Source organism: Megalobrama amblycephala, linkage group LG12, assembly GCF_018812025.1.
Source record: "Megalobrama amblycephala isolate DHTTF-2021 linkage group LG12, ASM1881202v1, whole genome shotgun sequence".
NCBI classification, from domain to species: Eukaryota; Metazoa; Chordata; class Actinopteri; order Cypriniformes; family Xenocyprididae; genus Megalobrama; species Megalobrama amblycephala.
Genome location: NC_063055.1, coordinates 25771858 through 25790084, shown reverse-complemented (window position 1 = coordinate 25790084; position 18227 = coordinate 25771858). Strand labels below are relative to the sequence as shown.

Below are 18227 nucleotides of genomic sequence, written 5' to 3'. Positions count from 1 at the left end.
TGTGACAACACATCCTGTTTTTAGTTGGTTTAGATGTCTTTGGTCAATGCTGTGTCCCATATTTCAGTCAAATGGAAATGGACTGAGACCCCCCGAAAATGTGGGTCTCGGTCCGCTTGATTGGTGCACACCTTTTAGGATAGATTTATGGGGGGGGTTTTCTGTTCAACTGAAGAAGAAAAAAAGTCATATGAGGGCATGAGAGTGAGTAAATGATGACAGAATGTTCATTTGGTTCTTTCTGGTGAATTAGTCCTTTAAGAGTTCACACATTCATTTTTCATTTGGACTATATAGCCACTAAAATTCTGAAGGGAACCTAAAATGTCAATTGCATGCAAATCTCGTAACTGAAAGGGCAAAACTTTAATGGGGCTATTGCGCTACTGCTCTAAGTGCTTAGGGATCTCTCAAAAGAAAGCACTACTAGAGCCTAATACATAGCACTTTAGTGAGATGTGAGCTGGCATTGAACTGGCATATAGGCCTTTGTTTAAATTTGCTTCATTAAATTATTCAGTTCTCTAATGCCCAATACTGTAGTTCTTTGAAGCTACAATTCTCCATAGAGCTGCTACAATAGCTTGCATTCGATCAATACCAAGAGATGTCCTCCATTAAATAATCTAATGATTGCAATGAAAATGCCATCAGCCAATGTTACATAACCCAACAGAAGAGAAGTGCCTCGTATTTGTAGTTAAATGCCATGAAAAATCTGTTTTACCACACTGAATAGGCGAGCCAGTGTGCTGATTGATAAGCTTTTGATCAAGGTCTTCCTGGCAGAACGAAAATTCTTCTGCCTACATTAAAATCTAGTCTGTATTCATGCACGCTTCCCTACGCTCTTCACCACGCAAAAAAAAAAAAAAAAACTCAATCATGTAGCCCACTCATGAGAAATAAACACTTGCAGCAGCAAGCCTCCACAGCTGTAAAACAAGTTAAGCTGTCCTTTAATTGCCATAAACATATGCAAAATACAGACGTGAAATGGCTGAAACTGTAGATTGAATCAGTCGGTTACATCTGGGATGGCAATGAAGAAAGAGAGGGAGATCGAGGCCAGCTGTTAAATTTGAGGAAAAAAAGTGGAAGTGTGAATTTAGCTTCATTTTAAACATGTTTTACATATAATATATGCTTATTTAGCACAGGTTTATATGGATAAGTCATGGTGAATCAATATAAACCGGCTTTGTTGTTTCTTAGTTAAAATGACATTCAGACTAAACTGCAACTATGAAGACTAAAGACTGCCAAGTTAAATAGAGATAAGCCAATTTATTTTTAGTGTTCCAATATTCAGAATGTGCCTTTGTGACAAAAATAACTAAATTATTAACTCATTAGACAACAACAACTGTTCAGCATTTATAGTAATGAAGGATCATGTGATACTGATTCAGTTTTGCCATTACAGGAAAAGATTAAAAATATATTTAAATAGAAAGCAGTTATTTTAAATTGTAATAACATTTTGCAATATTACTGTTATTACTGTACCTTTTGATAAACTTTTGATTAACATTGGTCTTTCCTGGTCATCCTACACTACAAAAACAATTGTATTTAAAGCCTGAATGATACATTCTATAGCTTTACTTTGCCTTCTTACAGTAGTCACAGACAATAGAGCTAAGGCAATCCTAAAAAATAAAAAAAAAATGAAGACTTCTTTCTGATTAAAACATAATTTCAAGCTATGGGTTTGAGCTCATAGAGAGTTGAAAGACGTGGAGGAACAAAAGGAGGAGAAGCCGATAAAGGTTACAAATGGGGATGGGGAAAAAAAGAGGGAAAAGATAAGGGACTGCTGAGGAGAGAGGGGTAGTTAAGAGGGATACATGGATAGAAAAGGAAATGCAATGTCCTTCGTTGCAAAGCAGAGCTGATAAGGCCTTAATTACAGTATTCCATTCCATGCTCACAGAGAGGCAATTAAATGGGAGACTTAGAGCATGACAAGAAAGAAAGAAAGAAAGAAAGAAAGAAAGAAAGAAAGAAAGAAAGAAAGAAAGAAAGAAAGAAAGAAAGAAAGAAAGAAAGAAAAAGAAAGAGGCATGAAGTCCATCCCAGCACGGAGGCACATTTCCCTGCATGCTGCAATTTCCTGCCCAGCGCCTTTCCATGAGCACCCACCACTGAGCCCAATGCACAGCAGACACCTTCATTAGGAAGCCATTGGCTGTCACTTCCCATTCTATATCTGCATGACTTCAAACCAGCACTGCCTACTAGCATTCACTGCTTATTAACACAGACAGTATTTACTAACAGTGTCTTGGCTTCTTTTCATAAGTTTGATGAAAATAGATCTGTTTTATATTAGGCTTCCTAAATCACCTTTGAATCAACTTTGATAAATGAATGGTCAGGTTAGGTATTTGCTATTGTTCTTAGTCAGTATAGATGTAAAAATAGAGTTTTAGAGTGTTACATACTGTGTTACAAATCTAAATACTGAGTAACATTCTTAATTTCTATTGTAGCTTACACCGGTGTACACTGGTTACACTGGTGTGTCCCAGTTTGCATACTTTTGCATTACTCTATGCCATTTTGTAGTACAAATAGTGTGAGTTGTGTGAGGTGCACTTCAAGTAACCAGTCGACACACTTAATTAATCGGGGGGGAAAAAAACGAAGAATGGAATGTTAAACACTTCATGCACTCAACTGTCACAGACTTCCTTACATAGTGAAGGGGGAGGTGCTATAAAAATAACCCTTATACAGTAATTGGCCTTTAACTCAACCACATTTTCAACTAAAAATGGAAAAATTTTAACTTTTGAAAGCGAGATTCAATGTGCAAGTTTTTGAAAATGATACCGTTTATTGTCTCTGTGTAAACTACAAAAACACAAATTTGTGAAAATGGTGACCTCATGCGCATGTGTATTGTTCAGTGTTCAGTGTAAGTGTTCAGTCTATAGGTGCATACCTAGTGTTTCTTTACAAAGTGACATCGCCAACTACTGGCCTGGCATGCATAATACAGCGTTACAATCGTTTATGTGGATCGTTTTGACAACGTTGTCGTCTGTATGTGAAAAGTGCAAACAGAAAAACTTTTCCGTTTTTAGTAAATCGTTGTTGTGTAAATGCACCTTTAGCTCTAACCTTGATCAAACTCACCAACCTGTAACTTTCTAGTAATCCTGAAGACCTTGATTAGTGTCACTTTGTTTTGGGTTTTGTTTCATGTTTAAGTCATGTTTCCTGTTTGTCATGTGCTTCCCTTGCTCCTCATGTTATCCTGCCATGTGCTTCCCTTGTCCATGTGTCATGTTCTCATTAGGTGTGTTCGACATCGGCTGCGGCTGGATGTAACCGATCAGCGAGAGTAGCCACATACAGGCGGGGAGGAGCTGAAAACGGAGACGTGAAGTCGGACACTTTCTGCTTCTCATAGTGATGCTCGTGCTGCATTTGCACACTTTATCACAACTGAAGTGATATAAATGCAATATTTTACTAATACACTGATGTTTCAGAGACATTTTCATTCAATACTTTATATCCTGCTTACAGCGTCTGTTTTTACAAGAATAAAGTTCAACATAAGCATATATTATTTAAATTCCAATGTAGTGGGGTCTACGTTTTTTATCAGTTTATTTTGATAAACATGACACAATATAACATTGCAACTACATGAAAAGAGCTTTAACGGTTATAAAAACACAGATTTTTGAGCATTAGTGGAACTGAAGGCGTGAACACGAAACACACGTGATCTTTGTCATGCGGTGAATCCGGCCAATCATGAAACAGCTGTGTTGTCATCAGCGCTCGTGCAGCTCCTCTTGAGAAACTGCACTGGCTAACTCAGGAGGCTGATCTCGAATCGCTCTTGCGGTACTTTGATGCCACACGTCACAGTCACATGGCGTCGGCGCTGTGTCAAGTTGGACAAAATTTCTTAACGGCATGCACTGCTTCAAGTCAGCCGCCGATCAGTCTGTATGGCGCTGCATCAAGTCGAACAAGCCTATTGATTGGTCTAGTCATGTGTCCTGTGTTCTCATTGGTTCATTGTTTGATTGTGCACAGGTGTTCCTTGTTAGCTTTTAGTTTCTGTGTATATATAGCCCTCATGTATCCATTGTCTCCAGTCTAGCTTTCTGTAATGCACTGAGGTGAGCGTAGTGAACCCAAACACAGTTTTATTAATGATATACAAAATAAACAGAACTATAACATAAACATGAGCACATGAACGTGAAAACTAAACTTGAACATAACTGGACAAACTCACCAACAGAGGTTACAGGGAACAAAGCTAGACAAGAGACAATGAATACATGTGAGCTATATATACACAGAGACTAAAGACTAACAAGGAACACCTGTGCACAATCAAACAATGAACCAATGAGAACAGAGGACACATAACTAGACCAACCAATAGGCTGGTTCAAGATCTGCAGGTTGCAGGCGGGGGAGGAGTACAGATACAGCCGTCAGGTTGGACAATTTGTGCTTTCCTTAGTGTGCTAAACCAACGTGGCAGACCACGTGATTTTTGCATTGACTGTAGTCGAAGAAGCGAATGTGATTTAAATAACAATATATATTTACCAGATAGCATTTTCGTTAATGTTTTGTTTGAATATCAAATATTCAATATCAAGACTGGTTAAATACAGGATCTTGTCTAAGAAAAAACACGCAACACACGTCATCCTTGTCATCACAGAATCTGTCAAATGAGAATAAAGTGTGTAGTCATCAAGGCTTTCGCAGACGATTTTGAGCAACTGCAGCGCCTGACCTTGGCAGCTGGTTTTGTTTTGCTCTCGCGGTACTTTGATGGTACATGTGATCCTGAGGCGGCTGCAGCACCGATCCAAGTCGGACAAATTTTCTTACCAGAATGCATTGCTTTTGTCAGGCAGCAACTATTCTTTGTGGCGCCGCATGAAGTCGAACAAGCCTAATGAGAACATGACACATGGACAAGGGGAGCACATGGCAGGATAATATGAGGAGCAAGGGAAGCACGTGACATGAAAATATAAACATGAAACAAAACCCAAAACAACGTGACTCTGCAGGTAAGTGGGCCAGTAGAGAACCCCTGCACTAGATGGCAGAGTGCATGCATAGTATAACGGCATTGTCATTTGGGACACAAATTATCTGTATGGACAAGTAATGCCAGAGTTTAATTGATTCATTGATAAGCTCCCCCATAGATGTAAAGATTACAAATCAAAACTGAGGCAAAAACTTCTCACAATCAACTGAAGAAAGAAATACTATAAAAAGTGCCCCAGAAACAATGTTTTACAATATTTTTGGATACTTTCTAAAAAAAAAAAAAAAGGAAATACAAAAATAAACAGCAAACTAATGAAGAATCTCAGTTAAACAAATGCATACAAGGCCTACAGTGAATTGTGTCATTAGCATTTGTCAATATACTGTTGTAATTTCACTGCACTAGTTTTAGAATCAAGACCTACTGTAGCACAATGTGTTTACATATATAGCCTATGCATCCATGGAAACACAATCTGTTTCACTGGCAGAGAGCAAGCCACTTTCAGATATCTCTCTGGGCAACCACCAGCCTGATTGCAGATCTCAAGACCGAGCAATTTGCATATTCATAAAGCTTGAGTCCCAATTGGAGGGCTTTTAAAACATGCTGATTAGGCCCACTTCCAGGCTTCTGCTAATCACAGTTTGCAATTCCACAAGAATTGTGACTTCTTGTGACAAAATATAATGTGGCATCAGCCACGCAGTTTAACAATGTTGTTTTCAAACAACTTAACTAATTTTCCTCCATTATTAATTAGTGCATGTGCTGCACCCAAGTGGATAACAGATCAATAAAAATCGCTTTTTTAGCCAACATGGCCTTTTTACTCAAAAGATGAAAATAAATTAGATTACAGTAACAATGAAGAAAAAAATGAACACTAATAAACAACATGCAAATGGGTAAGAAAGTTTTACATTTAATGGCATATATGGTTCCATGAAGAACCTTAAACATCAATGGAACCTTTCCAATCCACAAAAGGTTTTTATAGTGGAAAAAAAAAGGTTCTTTGGAGAACCCAAAATGGTTCTTTAAAGGCATCACTGGGGCTTTTGGAGCCTTTATTTTGAAGAGTGTAGTACTTACAGTAGGTCTTCCTGGTCAGGTCCTCCACCACCTCTGGTTTGAGCTTGCTGTTTGATTTCCCCATGCTCTCCAGACCTCCTCCAAATAGTTTGTGTGGTCCAGCGTGGAAGTGAGCTGTACCAGAACTCACCAGCTCTTTTCTACTTAAGGCAGAATCTTAGAGACCCAAAGACATCAACAAAGTGAAAAACAGATCAGCACTGCCAACAAATCCAAGGAAATCCATCCACTGTGAATTTGTCTCTCCTTTTTAGACTTTGTGGCTTGTTGTAAGATCTAAAGTCACTATTAGGGTTTCCCTCTTACCCAGTGGGTCTCTCAAAAATTCATCCTCAATTACAGCCGCCTCTGACAAGTCCTTTTAAACTATCGCTCCTCAAAAAAAGCCCATTCATTTGGCCGCCTGCATGAGTACGAGTCTCAGATGCTAACCGCGTTCTGTCTGATTCTTCAGTGGAGAAAGCAAGGCTTTGAAATGTATTAAAGTGCCAATGGTTTCAGGAGACGCTCACTCGCAGCGTTCTGTGTGCTCTCTCGCTCACACTTGAGTGCCAGTTCTCTCTGGCTCTCCACCCACCCTCCCTCTTCTCTTCTTCTTTTTACTCCCTCCCTATGTCTGTCTTGTTAGCTCTGAGAGACTCTTAAAGGAGATTCCTTGCTCTAGTTGTCTTGGCAGCTGAGATGAGGGGTTTGGTAAAATTAAAAGAGATGCGCAGACTTAGTCCTGCTTAATTTTTTTAGCATTTAACGCTTTGGTAGATGTCGTTCTGGTAGATGCCGACAGGATCTACAATAATACTGAGTCCTGGCTGTGATTATTGATGTACTATTGAGTGCAAATATTGTAAAGATGGCAAAAAGGCTAGATCGAAATCGTATGGTGAACAGGGCTGCTCAGATCCTCTGTCGCTGACAATACGTGGAAGCCGGAGATAACCAATTATTCGGTGTCTCAGTCTGCTGATGGCACTCTTTCTGACAAAAGACATTCACCTTCTCCTAGTAACCGTTGTTTGCTTATCTCCAGGCCTGTTCTTCCTCACACCTTCTGTAGTTCAAAGCAGCAACTCCTGTTCACCAAGGTCTGGTTGTCCAGAGAAACCTCCAAACACTGCGGGAACAAACAGCAACAAGGTCAGACTGCATTGGAAGATGGCAACAGTGTCATGAGTACAGCAATCTTGATAGACCCACTGAGAGATGAGGGGGAAATCGCTGACCACACACTCTCCATGCAAATAGCTCTCACACTTGACTTTCATGAGAATGATTTTCTCCCTGAGCCTAAGTAAGGATGGCACAATGCACTGTTCCTCTGCCAGCACTTCAAGTGCATTGATATCCTAAACCAGGGTCAAACTGAATTAGTCAAATTATGCAGTCAATTTAATCAGACGAAAGGATTCTATATTCGGTTAAGAGTTGTTCAGACAGTTAAACTGATTTAGCTATGTTTCAAACAATAAAATCTTGCTTGTTCTGGGAGCTATAAGAGGTGATAAACAAAGAGTGAATCAAATATTAATGCTAGAAAAAAAACATTGGTATGGATAACTCTAGGCTAAATGAAAGACAAAAATCTTCCTCTGATCTTGTTATCAGTATTCGGGGGGGGGGGGGGGGGAATGTTTTGAATCAAGGCACAGAACACAAAAATAGTTCACATGAAACCATTTCACACAGGCCATTCAAAACAAGTGGTGAGACCAAATATTACATTATAGTCTCGATGCAACACTGAGCATCAAAGCTAATAACCTCCTTACATCTGCTACAGTCACTTTCAACACTTTACAGTGTGTAATAACTGCTTGCAAAGCCATTAAATGCTGGAACAATCTTGTAGCCGGATGAAGAGATCTTCACCTTATTAACTGAGAAAGATAAATAATAAATAGCTATATTGTTTTATGAAAGTGTGTATTGTGCATCTTTAATTGCTGTAGCTGACATGGAGAACACTAAAAAAAACAACTTGCTGTCTTTTTTAGTTTTATTTGTTTTAATAGGTCAACCAATATGGGTTTTTCAATGGCCATTAGCGATTCCTATATACACAATACATTTTAATGATAATGAATGGGATTTACACAAACATCTGATACACATATACACTAAAAGGTTTTGCAAGCCTAGTGTAGTTGCCATATTAAAGCTAATATCATTATAATATATAATACGTATAATATTTTATATATATATTGTCATAACATATAAAAAAGCAATCATGGTGATACTAGCCTATACATATTGTAACAATTTTACTTCAGTGTTATGCTATGGAATATATTTTCACTGCACTGAATGGTATGTTGTGTTCAAAATGGCAATATCTGCAATTCTAATAGATAGGCTACTATCTATCTATCTATCTATCTATCTATCTATCTATCTATCTATCTATCTATCTATCTATCTAAATAAATAAATAAATAAACGACAAAAATAGTCTTACGCGGTTTGAATGACCTAATTAATAGTGATTTATAGTAACCTAACATTTTTAGTAACTGTAGTAATGTTACTAACAGCAATGTTACCATGGTAATTTTTGTTGGAAGGGGCGCTCTCACACTGAAGTCTGAGATTTAACTGAACATCAACCCGAGGTTTATTGATGAAACGACGTTTTGTTTAGACTTTTACAGTCATTAAAACGACAATAGCCAAAGGGACACGTTTTGACAGGTGCTCAGCGACAGCTATCACAGCAAACTGCTACATAATAAACTTAAAACGTAGTGAACGTTATCTCTAAAACATAACGGACTGAATAAACCGCTAACGTTACCTCTTATTTTCTTTCACTGAAAGCTTAAACTTTTTAGCTGTGAAACTTGATAGGTGACTTCTTGTATCCATAGGAACTCTACCAGCGAATAAGGGCATCTTGCCATCAGGCTACGCTACGTGTCACCCAAACGCTTCTCCAGTGTCTTTTTACAGTCTATGGTTAAAACGCAATGTTTTTTGAATGAAAGTCATCGTCATATGGCACTTACCGAGCCGTACTTAGCGTTAGGATTGTTTCTTCTTCATAGATGGTTCTCTGTCAGGGTGTGTTTGGCTTTCCTCCTTCTCTCTCTCTCTCTCTCTCTCTCTCTCTGAGTGTCTGTAACCTTCATTCAGTCAGGACTTTTCTAGCAGACTCTCCAGAGGCTGGACAAACTAAATTCACCACCGCTCTCCACCCTGTGCTTCTCTTGTTAGTGTGGAGAACTTACGTCGATCATACTTCACTTCACTTCACTTCTTTATTGGGGATATAAATAATAATAATATATTATATTATTTATATATATATATATATATATATATATATATATATATATATATATATATATATATATATATATATATATATATATATTTTTTTTTTTTTTTTTTTTTTTTTTTTTTTTTTTTCTGTGGCACAGCAAAAGCTGTTTACCTCTTGCCTAGAACTGTCTGTCTGTAACCTGAATAAAAAAAATAATTACAAAAAAAAAAGAATAAGAAAGAGAGACCTACATATCCACACCAGGAAATCAGGTTAAGCTGCTATTTAATACAGAACAAAAATGTCTCATCTGTGCCTCCATTATTAGACATGAGAGGACTGTCACTAGCCTACCTATTGTACTGCATATTGTACAGTCTTGCATATGCAAAAACACTAAAAGTGTTAGACTCTTTGCAAGACTCTGTTGTGAATGAATATGTCAAAATAAGGATAAATTACACCATTTCTCACTATTAGTGTATACCATGTGAAAGCAAATGAATGCTTTGGTAATTAAACCTGAGAAGATTGGATTTAAGCACCTTTTATTATTCATAGTATTCCTTTTTTTTTCCTTTGATTTTTTTAATTTTTTTATTTTTCAATATAACTAAAACTAATATTCTTCACAAAAGCTAGTACAAGGAGGCAGAAAATAAATGCAAACTAATTATTGTCCAGATTAGTGGAAAATGCTATTTATTAGGCTTAAATTCAAAGCAACATACTAATTACATGATTCTAAAGTAGCAGCAGATGGAGTGTTGTACCTGAACATGGGTGAACTAAAGCTATTTCATAACACCTCCTACTGTAGCATCTTGAGAACGAACAGTACCTTTTGGCTTCCTGTTTAGAGGAAAGCCATTTAGTCTAATACTGAGGGGCTGCAAAGACAGCCTGCGAAGTTACAACTGCCAAGTACTGTATGTTTGGCACACTCGCGGTTGATTCCGGCCCCTTTACCATCTGTTATTGGCTATATCAAGCTCACAGTTTCACATGAACCAAAAGCATTAATTAGCTGTGCAGTTATATTTACAAATGCACCCTCATTCATGTCTTTGATTGACATTCAAGGTTGCCATTAAGCTTGTTGCTTTCATAGTCAAATGCACAACTTTCATTAGTATACTTGGTTATGTGGAGCAATACAGTTCAATGGAAAAGAATAGGAGGTCTACAATGGAATAGTGTATCATATACTGTATTTCTCCATTTTTTTACAGTTAATTGGTTTCAGGGAATGGGTGCAAACAGTGTAGGCTGCTACCAAGTATTCATCTTATTTACCACTTCTGCTGCTCTCTAATGTAAATAAAACATCCTGCTCTTAATTCCCATGATGCTAAGTAGCTGTTAAAAGCAACGTTTGGCCTTTGAAAGAATCTGGGTTAATGGATTCTCAGTCAGGCAATGAAAGGAAAATGTAGGGGTGGAGGAGGGACATCAAAAGCAATTTTAAATGTTTATACCCAAACGCATCAGGTCAAATGATGAAATGCATTTTAAAATTATGCTTCCTGATAAGGTTAGGAGCAGATGTATCCATTGATTAATGGGGAAACAGGCACGGCAGAGGATGTTGCCACCCTCAACTTACAATAAATTACCATTTTACACTTATAATTTCCGAAAGCTTAGAGTTCTTCTGGCTGTCATTGTTTATTCATTACCAACCACTAAGTAAACATCTGTTTCGCCCTGTGTTGGAGATTCATACCAGAAAATAAGTCACTGTGAGTTACCGAGCTTTAATATTTATTGGCATTAAGCTTTTATCTTCTGACTGAAATCCCATTGGTTTCTAAGTTGCAGTTTAGACTATCTATAGCCATTCATTCCCACCAAAATAGGCCTTTGCAATATGCTCTATTTTGAGCCTGCATGTGTTGCATTTATTACTCTATATATGTATTGTTTATTTAATGTGCCACCTATAAAGCCAGTTGCCACTGTCATTCCAGTTGGTCTGTTTAAAAAAAAAAAAAAAAAAAAAAAAAAGTATTTCTCAGAAAACATAAAACACTATGCAAAAAGCATGCAAGTGGATTTATAACTAGAGACAAAGAAGCCTTGTAAACTTAAATATTAGCGGTTGAAGTCAGTCACTTCTCTAACTAGGTTGCATTTTAATGCGTATCAACAGCACCACCTAAAGGTCTTACATTAAACTTTGTTTAATATTGTCCGGTCTTATGGCCTTTTACTTATTTAATTATACATATGGGCAGTTGACATGAAATACTAGGGAAGATCACATGTCCTGTGGTGTGACATAGCCTAATTTAAATTTTTATATGCAGCATTTATGACCTTATATTAATAGAGATCATACAGACAATTTGTAGCCTACTTTGGAAATGACTAAAGGCAAAATGTAAAAAAAATAAAAATAAAAAAAGCAAAAAGCTTTAAATAAATGCACACTTTCCCCTAAAAATGCATATTGTTTTAACCTGAAAGCATGACAATCAAAAGAATATGTCAATTACTTCAACCAATTTAAGCGTTTTAAAATTACGACACCAACTATTATTTCGCTCATAATTTCTAAACAATTTAGGCGACTATAAAAGTTCATCCTTTCAGTAAAAAACAAACAAACAAAAAACTCTAGTCATATGCGGTCTAAACTCTTATTTTGAAACGCAAAAGCTGGCTATGGCCGGAAATGACCCACACTATTGTGATTTGTTTCGTTTCGCGGCTTCCTCTTTTATATTTAAGTCGTAAAATATTTACTTAATTGCTTATTTTGACAATTATACAAGCAACAAAAGAGACATGTGTCAAAGTTGAGATTATCACGTGTTGAGAGGTAAATTTCAAATACAGGTTCGGAGTCTCCGGTTGCTTAACAGTTAATATGTGATGTGGCTACCGGCATATGACGGAACTTCCACATTTGACAAAGTTAATGATAGTTTACAGATATTAAAACCACCACAGGATCTCATAACATTTAAATCGGGCCGCTGGAGAGGGTAAATGTCATTCTTCAGTATTGTCATATCAGAGGCGGGAGAATCAAACGATTTTTGTGACTTTATTAAATGTTACGTGAATCCTAATTTTAAATTTACAAGAAAAATTATATTTATTTTATAAACCTTATTTTTCTGTTGGCCACATATCACATTCATAAATGTAAATTTTCTAAATGCAAACCTCTTTTTTAAAGATTTAAACATGAGATGAAAATGTATTTTGAATCTATTGAGTCTTCTAAAAACTTGAAAGCTATGAGAACAGTGGCTGTATTTAAGGACTTGGCATTTAATCTGCACTGAGAGACTGTTGGACTCTGGCGTATTGTGTTATTGTTATGATATGACAATGATAATTAATGGTGCTTGCCAAAGGCAAAGCATCATTCTTATTCTCCTGCATACTTATTCTGCTTCTTCTTCTTCTTCTGGACAAAATTTCGGCGCGTAACTAGTCCCGCAGTTTTTGTCACAGACCCACGGATGAGGTGTCAAATCGTGCAGATTTTTCGGGAATGGTGTGCTATGACTTTTATAAGCGATCGGGTGTACGATGTTCGTCCGGCGGGCGAAAAATCGGGCGAAAAATCCCATTGACTTAACATTGGGACGAACTTTGACGAGTCATAGCTCCTAACGAGAATTTCATAGAAACATGTGGGTCACCACGATTGAAGGGGCTGACAGGCTCTGTCGGACCATACCTCAAAATGGGGTGTAAGTTGTACCCCTGGGGCACAAGAGCTGCCCAAAGTTGCCCCATAGACATACTATGGTGAAGCCGTGCCCATGAACCAGTGTGTTTTTCCTACTATGGGAAATTTCATAGGGATTTTGTATTGAACATAACTCTGGATCACAATGTCATAGAGACAAGGGGGTGGGCTCATTTCACTCAGGCAACCAATCAGTCTCTCAGGATCATTGTGAAGCTATGAAGCCACGCCCTAGTAACCATATAGAGCACCATAGCAACAAGTTCCATAGACTTCCATTGAAAAAGATCAAAGCAATATCTTTGGATAGAAGTGTCATAGAAACATGAGGGTGGGCTCATTTGACTTGGGGCAGCAAATGGCCAATCACAAATCACCTTAAACACTTCATAGCCACGCCCTAGCAACCATTTAGAGCACCCTAGCAACCAAAATAAAAGAGGGATATCTTCAAATCTGAATATCATAGAGGCATGGGGGTTGGTTTATATCATTCATACTGGCAAGCAGCCTTTGGTGTATCATTACTGGCAGCTGCCAAGCCACTCCCTAGCAACCAAACAGAGTACCCTAGCAACCGTTTAGCAAGATCTATATCTCTGCATCAGAACATCATAAAGACATGGGGGTTGGTTTATATTGTCAAGCAGCCTTTGGAGTATCATCATTGGTAGCTGCCAAGCCACTCCCTAGCAACCAAACAGAGTACCCTAGCAACCGTTTAGCAAGATCTATATCTCTGCATCAGAGAATCATAGAGACATGGCGGTTGGCTCTTTTGACTCATGCTAGCAAACTGGACTTCCAACATGCTACACATGTTTGCAGTGAATAGCTACATGCTAATAGTGATTAGCTTAGGGTTTAAACATGACACAAACTAGTAAAAATGTGTTAGCATCATGCTAGTGGCATGCTAATTGTGTTAGCATGATGGTAGTAGCATGCTAATCATGTTAGCATCATGTTAGCAAACATGCTAATTATGTTAGCATCTTGTTAAAACATGCTAACAACATGGTAATCATGCTAGCATCATGTTAGCATTTGGTGCTAGCATTATGCTAACATCATTAGCATCTTGTTAAAATCATGGTAGCAACATGCTAGCATTATGCTAATCATGTTAGCATGTTGCTAGCATTATGCTAACATGATTAGCATCTTGCTAAAAACATGCTAGCAGCATGCTAAGGGTGTTAGCATCATCCCACCAACATGCTAATCATGTTAGCATCTTGCTAAAAACATCCTAGCAGGACGGTAATTATGTTAGCATCATGCTAATCAAGAGTGCCGAGTTTTGCCACTGCAAGCACCATTCACATTTTCTTCAGGAAATGTACATTCTAGTTGTTGTTACTGTTCTTTCAAGCATTTAATAAAATAAGGCGGAAGAATCAAAAAGCGTTAAAAGAATGAATTTGAAGACCAACCACGTCCCATAGGTAACAACAGGTGTGTTCACGACATGTCTAAATTACTGTTAGAGATTTCAGTTTGTAAAAAGCGTTCACATCCTCTGAGAACTCGTACAATAACCTGGGAAGCTTCAAAGTCACGTGACAATGCACACAGGTGCGCAACATGAACCAATTAATTTTTTTTCCTGATGTAAATACAGCTCAATAATTTAGAAAATATGATTTGTCGTGGCTTTGCATAATGTCATAATGCTTTATGGTACAAGAGAATCTTGATTTGGATATTCTCTGTACTTTTTTATATAATTAATGGCATAGTTTACCCCCCAAAATGACAATTCTGGCATTATTTACTCAGTATTTGTTTCACTTGAATATAGATTGTAATTTAAGCTATTATGTGGTGTTTTTGTTTATTTTATTTTATTATTGTACAGTTCTGAAGGTGTGTCGAAGAGTGCCGAAAGAGTGGAGGGGGAAACATGAGCTCTGATGAAGAGGTGGCAGCTACATCTATACCTTATTTTATAGGGAAGAAAGAGAACATCATTCAAACCAGAAGAGTGTTGAAGTCAGTTGGTGGAAGAGATGTTCTAGTGATTTACCACCAGGGGGACTTCTATGCTATTGATGCTCGCTGCTACCGTAAGTTTCTTCATGCCACCATGAAATCAAATGTGACAATTCTTGTTTGTTATGGAATATTATTTATTGGTGAGCATCATTATTTCAAAACAAAATCATGTGCCCTTGCATGAAGGCGGGACAACCTGTCACTCACATGACATCACAGCAATAGCAAACCACAACCATCCAATTGCCGATGGACATCAAGTTTCGCCATACATATTATTTCAATCCCATATAATTTTCTTTACCTTAACACAAATAGGAAGTATATACTCAAATAGTGTTTTTTAGTGTTATTTACTCGGGATTCCTACAGACTGAAGGCCATGCACATCCTCGTTAATATTTGACATTTTCAGACATATGTTTAAATTACACTGCTTTTATGCTTTCTTTTATGCTTTTATTTTATTGCAGACTCTGGAGGTCTACTTCAGGAAGGAGATATAGAAGTGGGTTGTTGTGAAGTCTTTCATTAGGCAATTTCTCTTCTTATTTATATATGTATGCCACAAATCTGCTTTAACTTTAAATTTTCTCTTTTGCCAATGAAGGATTTTGATGGACGGCCATGCATAGTGTGCCCGTGGCATAAGTATAAAATTACATTAGCTGAGGGTGAAGGTCTCTATCAGGCAGTGGACCCTTCTGTGAAACCTCTGAAACCAACTTGGTGCTCTAAAGGCATTAAACAAAGAATCCACACAGTGACAGAGTCTAATGGAGACATGTTCCTCACCTTAAATGACTCACCAGGGACCATTGACTCTGATTACTATCAAACTGAGAAATATAGAGACACTTTCTTGAAAGAAGGGCAGAAGAAAACGAAGTGACCTCACAGGAAGAGACATGAGATGAGTGAGTGTTTCTGCTCTCAGCTGATCGGCAGAAGATTTTGAATGTGTTCTGCTGAGACTTTTCATCTATTACTGCTGAAAAATTTAGTTAAAGGGTTACTTCATCCAAAAATGAAAATTCTGTCATTAAAGGGATAGTTCACCCAAAAAATTTGATGTTTATCTGCTTACCCCCCAGCGCATCCAAGATGTAGGTGACTTTGTTTCTTCAGTAGAACACAAATGATGATCTTTAACTCCAACCGTTGCCGTCTGTCAGTCGTATAATGCATGTCAATGGGAATTCCATCTATAAGAGTAAAAAAAACATGCACAGACAAATCCAAATTAAACCCTGCGGCTCGTGACGACACATTGATGTCCTAAGACACGAAACGATTGGTTAGTGCGAGATACCGAACAGTTTTTATATAATTTTTTACCTCTAATACACCACTATGTCCAACTGCCTTGAGCATCCGGTTGGTGAGGTCTGAAAACGCGCTCTGACGGAAGTGATGTCCCGCGCGTATGTCAATGAGGTACGTCCTGATTTTGCTGAGTTAGATGCGTTCCTGGGTCAACATATTTTGTTGATCCTGGAACAACATTCCAGTCTGAAAATTTTGTCTTAACCCTATTCCTACCCCTAAACCTAACCCTACCCATAAGTTATCCCAAAAATCAGAGGGAAATGATAGATGAATAACACTGATGTAGAAGCACCAATTCATGATTTTAAGCCTAAACTTGACATAATCTGTAAACTTGTCCCTCAAATCTGATTGGTTGATTTGAATGTTGTTCCAGGATCAACAAAAATGTTGACCCAGGAACATGTTTTACTCAGCAAAATCAGGTTATACGTCAGTGAGTGTGAGAGATCACTTCCGGCGTCAGAGTGTATTCAGACCTCACACACCGGATGCTCAAGGCAGTTGGACATAGTGGTACAACCAGAACAATGTTCTTCCACAAAATGCAGGTATAGTATACCTTTAAAAAAAAGAATATCAACAGTATGTTTAGATTCAGTGTCTAGTACCTTCAATTAATATTTTTAGATTTGGAACAGGAGGGAAGTCCCTGCAGCTGGAGGGGGTTCGATGTAAGTGCTACCGAGTCTACCAAGTTGTTTAAAGGAATGATGACAGTTTGTGTACTAAAGGTGGGGTGAGTTACGGGGTCAAAGGGGACATGGAAAAATGAGGAACCAAGAATGGAAGTGAAAGAGTATTTTATAAGAGAATATTTTTATACTAAAAATATTGCATTGTATAATATAGTACTTCATTTGTTCGTTTTAAGAACATCCTATTAAAATTAAGAGATCCTATTAAAATTAAGAGCAATGTTAGCAGCAGCAACAATAAGTGTACTTGGTCCCAGGATTTTGTTAAACCATAAGACTGCAAGTTTAAACAAAATTTTCTTCAGTCCTCAGGGGGTGAAGCATGTACAATGACACCACTGCAGTTTAGGCTTCACTCTTCAGGGATCAACGGGTTCAAGGATGACTGAAACCTTTTCATATACTCCTGCCATTCAAATATGCAGCTTGCTGTGAAGACTATAGGTTTCCATAACAAATTACCTGTTTAAAAATGTCAATATGTGTTTATTAACCTGTGCGGTGGTGATTTTTAAGTGAATCTTGAATGTTCAAATGAAAGCAAAATTCTTGTATTTGTTAATAGTTCAGAAGTGATTTTGTTCAAATTATCTGTGCTATTAACTGTTGTTTCTGCATTTATCATACTGGCTATTTCCTATTTTGAGATTTGATATTGCAAATTTGTTCTAAAAAATGTTTGTAGAGAGAAGAAAAAAGTGTTCTTGTTTATCATGGCCAAAATGTAACCTTATTAAATGTAAGAAAATTTTAATTATCTGAGCAGACAAAACATACATAAAGTCTTTAACCTTTGACTGAATATCTGTCTTGATCTATAATGACCCAAGTAATGGCATTCATTTTCCAGCTGTACTTACGAAAACAATCTGCTGATTCCAACAAAGTTTCAAGGGAACATTTCCATTTTCGTCCACTTAACCAGGTTGTCTTTATTTTCAAATGAATATGTTAGTCATCCACACCATTTAAGTGACTGAGGATAGATTACTTTAACTATTATTTTTTCAGTAATTCTAGTGAGAAAAATAGGTTACAATTGGCATAAAAAGGTTTATCACTTTACAACTGAGTATACAGCAGTAT

The 18227-nt window shown here is 37.4% G+C and overlaps 2 protein-coding genes across 6 annotated transcripts in view; one reads left to right on the top strand and one right to left on the bottom strand.

The window, feature by feature from the left end:
- Positions 1-9345, bottom strand: part of ncs1b (neuronal calcium sensor 1b) — a 46748-nt gene extending 37403 nt beyond the window's left edge. The window contains exons 1-3 of one of the 2 annotated variants that reach the window (XM_048210031.1): positions 9151-9345; positions 7142-7259; positions 6149-6304 (exon numbers count right to left, since the gene is read on the bottom strand). In XM_048210031.1, coding sequence (XP_048065988.1) covers positions 6149-6212 — 64 coding nt within the window. In that variant the 5' untranslated portion in view covers positions 6213-6304; positions 7142-7259; positions 9151-9345. Of the gene's footprint in view, positions 1-6148; positions 7260-9150 lie in introns of both variants that reach the window. The other variant, XM_048210030.1, reaches the window with a different exon arrangement.
- A 2724-nt stretch (positions 9346-12069) lies between these two features.
- LOC125280411 (Rieske domain-containing protein) lies at positions 12070-17936 on the top strand. 4 transcript variants are annotated; one of them, XM_048210924.1, is made up of 5 exons: positions 12071-12231; positions 14978-15185; positions 15588-15622; positions 15725-16031; positions 17447-17936. In XM_048210924.1, exons 2-4 carry the CDS (start codon positions 15023-15025, stop codon positions 16004-16006), a joined length of 480 nt encoding a protein of 159 aa, XP_048066881.1. In that variant the 5' UTR covers positions 12071-12231; positions 14978-15022; the 3' UTR covers positions 16007-16031; positions 17447-17936. The 4 variants fall into 4 exon arrangements, with proteins under 4 accessions (XP_048066880.1, XP_048066881.1, XP_048066882.1 ...); XM_048210923.1 differs by lacking the exon at positions 17447-17936 and having other exon boundaries at positions 12070-12397; positions 15725-16242; XM_048210925.1 differs by lacking the exons at positions 12071-12231; positions 17447-17936 and adding an exon at positions 14185-14574 and having other exon boundaries at positions 15725-16242.
- Positions 17937-18227: the final 291 nt, after the last annotated feature.